This window comes from Monopterus albus, unplaced genomic scaffold (genome assembly GCF_001952655.1).
Source record: "Monopterus albus unplaced genomic scaffold, M_albus_1.0 scaffold94.1, whole genome shotgun sequence".
NCBI lineage: Eukaryota > Metazoa > Chordata > Actinopteri > Synbranchiformes > Synbranchidae > Monopterus > Monopterus albus.
This window is the reverse complement of record NW_018127974.1, coordinates 3,244,124-3,248,360: the sequence shown is the minus strand read 5'-3', so window position 1 is coordinate 3,248,360 and position 4,237 is coordinate 3,244,124. Positions and strand designations below refer to the sequence as shown.

The window sequence follows — 4,237 nt, the reverse complement described above, 5'->3', positions numbered from 1 at the left end:
AATGGGACTGTGTGTGTCTTTTCCTGCTGAGCTGCTGATAGTGGGGAGAGTCCAAAGGCATCCAGAAGCGTGCACACACACGCGTATATACACACACACACAGATCATCAGAACCAAGTCAATGCCAAAGCATCTGATATCAAGCTCGGCACGAGTGGCATGAAACAAACACTGTGGCTTCTACTGTCCGTGTCTCTCACTCACACACACACACACACACACACACACACACACCCACACACACATTTTTTCCACACACACACATTTGTTCTCATTCTTTGTGGGGACTGTACATTAGTCACTTTTACACTGCCCGCTCAACGTGGGATTCTCACACCAATTTCCTGCCACAGCAATTTTAAAAGGTGCCAAACCAGCTCGGGGGTCAGTGTTGACCCTCCTTTTCCCCCCTATGAAAGCACTGACATATATACTGTGGACACAACGTCACCACTTCCAGCACTATGCAAAAACGGTGGCAAAATATTGTGAATACAGTGCCTGCCATTTTGCAACCAGATTCAGCACAGTAGAAGCCAGAAGTGAAGTATGTTGTACCCACAAGTCTAAGAAAGACCCTGAGGAGACATTTTTATGCTGAGGAACCCAGAAAACCATAATCAATAACCAAACTTAACTTCCAGACAGTGAGGAGCAGAAAGATATCTCCCTGGCCCCTTCCAAACACTCAGAACTTGGCCATGCTGCTTTGTTTCAGCTAAAGACTTTGTATGCCAACACGCCCTGCTATGGTCTCTCTGAGCTAGGAACTATGCCTCACTACTCCCAAGGCATAGACCAGATTCTGGTTTGTGTCTCAAAGACACTTTTATGTGTAATGCCCTGTGCACGCTAATGTGCTCTGTCCTTCCTACAACCAAAGCAACCAGAAAAACAACCACTTTTACACACACCAGTGTGATAATACAGAGGTGACCACTGGGAAAAATTCATCTGATTTGTAATTTGACTTTTTACGTTTGTCCCATCCACTGACATGGAGAGACGGGATTCATGTTTACTGCAGCCAGCCACCAGGGGGCGATCATGTAGCAGTGGCTTCACTTCTGGGAGCTGTCATGGGTTACAGTCGATGCATGAGAGGCAGTAAAACTGGTGCAACCGTACGGACTCTGTGTAAAAAGGAAGAGCCAGCTTGGAGGGACATGAAGTTCTGATGAAGTGCGTGATGTGCTGGAGGATTTGAATTTTAACGTTAGTGAAAGGAAAAGAATCAGTGACTACATTCATTAACATGTGTACACACACACACACACACACACACACACACAATCTGTGGTCTTACCTTGCTCATCCCGGCGACAGCGTTTGTACAGGGCGTACTTGGCCGGGTTGTCAGCGACTGTGAACTTTCTCAACAGGGCAATAATCACCTGAAGACACAGACACACACCAGAACAAAACAGTCAAACACTGTCAGTGGACACGTCCACAATGACTTATCCACTTCAGACAAAAGTGAGTGGAACCTTTAAGTTTTAACAGAACGTCCACATCAACCTACTTGTGTCTGACTTCACGATCTGATGACATATGGGTCAAAGTTGGAGTGTGTGTTAGTCACCTGTTTGACGGTGTTATGGGAACTGATGTGGAGGGTGTTGGTGACTCCTCGGGGCAGATAGAAGGCCTCCTCCCCCATGGCTCCTCTCTGACGCCCCCGCACCGTCACCGGCCTCGTCAGATCCATCTGGACTTTGATGAAACCGGTGTACACACCAGTAGGATTCTGAGAGAGAGTTAATGTCCCATATGATCACTCTGGATGAGACCAGTTCACCCAGTAAGCCGATTGTGTCCTGCTGGACAGATGGCCCCAGATGGAGGAAGAGTATATTAATCTCATTTGTCCATATGGAGCCTGAGGACTGGGATTGTGATGTTGTGTGTGAGTGAAGGTCAGAAGAACAAGATCAGTATGAACAGATGACGATGCATCAGCAGAGATAGTGACAAGGAGACAAAGGAGGAGATAAAAAGAAAGAAAGGAAGAAGGCTAAACAAAGAAAGGTGTGGACTGTTAAAACAGAACTACATCTGGAAGCTTCACGTACAGACCCGATCAGGTCTGACGATCTAAAGCTATGTTCACATCACAGGCCTTAACCCTCAGTTCCAAACTTCCTGTGCTATACTTCACATCCATGTGTGTCAGTGATATGTGTGAACACCGCTGAGCTCCTAAATTGGCACACGTGCACAGATTTGTACTAACTGCTGGGTTACGATATGTTCCTCCCAGTTTGGCCTGATCAGACGCTTCTTCATAAAACGTCCGATACATGTGAAACATCCTCTCTGCACCGACCCTGTGGCTGTTGTCGCCCTGCTCCATGTTTACCGTTACTGGTCTGTGAGGGGCCTGACACTGAATGATGACCACAGGCCAAACGTGCAGAGGAGACATTAAAACAGCCACACAGATTCTGATCTGACCGCTCCCACAGCACTCGTCGCTTCAGCTGGCAATGTGAACGTGGCTTGACAGGTGTTGGTCTGGAGGTTTCACACTTGTGTTTTAAGCTTAGCAAATGTGATTTGTTACTTTTCGTTGTCATGTGACAGTCTTCACATTTTATAGAACAATTATTTTTTCAATCAACATTTTAATCAATAATGAAAATAATCGTTGCAGTTTAATTCTATGTGTCTTGTTTTTTTATTTAACTAAATGCTGATTCCAAATAAATAGACCACAGCTTTTCCACTACACATGAGCTGCTTGGTGTGGAGCAAGTTGTTAACATCCCCAGGATTTACTGACTTACTCCCAGGAACTTATTTGAATCCTCTAACCTTCCCTTTATTGAATATACACAGCTGAAGGTCATAGTCCAACTCAAGCCTTTCCTTGCCTACTATTCCTTTTAAAAATCAGGAAAACCTTTTTGATACATTGTGCCATCAGTCGCAGTCTACCTACATTTTCTCAGCTGGTGCAACAAACCCCCCGCTTCACCTAAAACTCTTCATTTCTGCTGGGTTAAACAGAGTTGTTGTCTCGTGGTGCGACTTCAGACACCGTTCACGCTGCCAAGGAAAACGCTGTGTGGGTGAACAATAGCAGGAATAACATCACCTCACTCTGATGTGGCCGCTGAGGAATGCTGGGAGCTGGAGGAAGGCAGCCAGGATGTTGAAACTTTAGCACAATTCAGCAAGTACAATGTAAAGCCTGCAGGACTCAGCACATTTGGACACCACAGCTGTTTCATTTCTAGTGCTTAGTTAACTTTTACAACAACACAACCAAGACTTGACATTTAAAGTTCATTCTTGATTTTGGAAAAAGCAGTGGGGGGGGGGATGATTACAAGGTCCATTAGCAGCTTTTCTGGGGCTTTTATTTTTATCAAATGGTCTTCCTCAGCTGATGGAGCAGCTCTTCCTAATGGGCCTTGTGGTTAGGGATGAGTATAGGGAGATGAATCTGTTATTAATCATTTATGATCCACAGATTGTGGGCGTGTGCGTGCATTAGGGATGGGATGACATGATATGCAATATAATGTGTATTTCAATGACAATGTACAACTAGCTGCAGAATACTTGTACTTTATTCCTCTTTTCTTTTGCCCTTTTCTAGCACTGATCTGATTCTGTACAGAACAACGAGATACTCTGACTTATGTTCTGTTATGCCATATTATTTACTAAATATATGAAGAGCACATGGCTTATATCGCTAGAAAGATAGATACATATTGTGACGTTTAGTATCTCGATGTAGTGTCCCATCCCTAGCATGCATATGGGGAAAAATATATGGTGTCCTGCAAACACTGAAATCTAAAAGTACCATATTAGCCTGACCATAAGACATGTTTTCTGGAAATGACACTGTTGCTAGTCTGTTTACATTGAGTCATTTAGACCTACTGTGCAAGTGTTTACTAGGCCCAACAGCAGCTTCTTGCAACTTGGATAATGTGCCATGAAAATAAAAGTGTGACGAGTAAAAACAAGTCAAGACGTCTCATGTCTTTACTACAGAAACACACAGGGGATCAAATCATCTGCCCAAGAGCTGAGATGAGGAGCTCAAATAAACTAATATGTAAACTGAGATAATGATGGTGACGTTCCCAAGAGCCTGGTAGGGCAACAAGCCCCAAGTCAGGGCAGTGTGTGTGTGTGTGTGTGTTCGCTTACCATTGTCATTTTAAAGTGGTCTTTGGTCAGGGAGTTGTACTGCTCGATCCTCTGTCTGATTTCC

At 44.4% G+C, this 4,237-nt stretch overlaps 1 protein-coding gene across 1 annotated transcript in view; it reads right to left on the bottom strand.

Moving 5' to 3' along the window:
• LOC109965032 (ras association domain-containing protein 3) overlaps positions 1-4,231 on the bottom strand; it is a 6,915-nt gene extending 2,684 nt beyond the window's left edge. Inside the window, exons 1-3 of the mRNA XM_020608746.1 lie at positions 4,174-4,231; positions 1,586-1,750; positions 1,307-1,394 (exon numbers count right to left, since the gene is read on the bottom strand). Coding sequence (XP_020464402.1) covers positions 1,307-1,394; positions 1,586-1,750; positions 4,174-4,182 — 262 coding nt within the window. The 5' untranslated portion in view covers positions 4,183-4,231. The remainder of the gene's footprint in view (positions 1-1,306; positions 1,395-1,585; positions 1,751-4,173) is intronic.
• Positions 4,232-4,237: the final 6 nt, after the last annotated feature.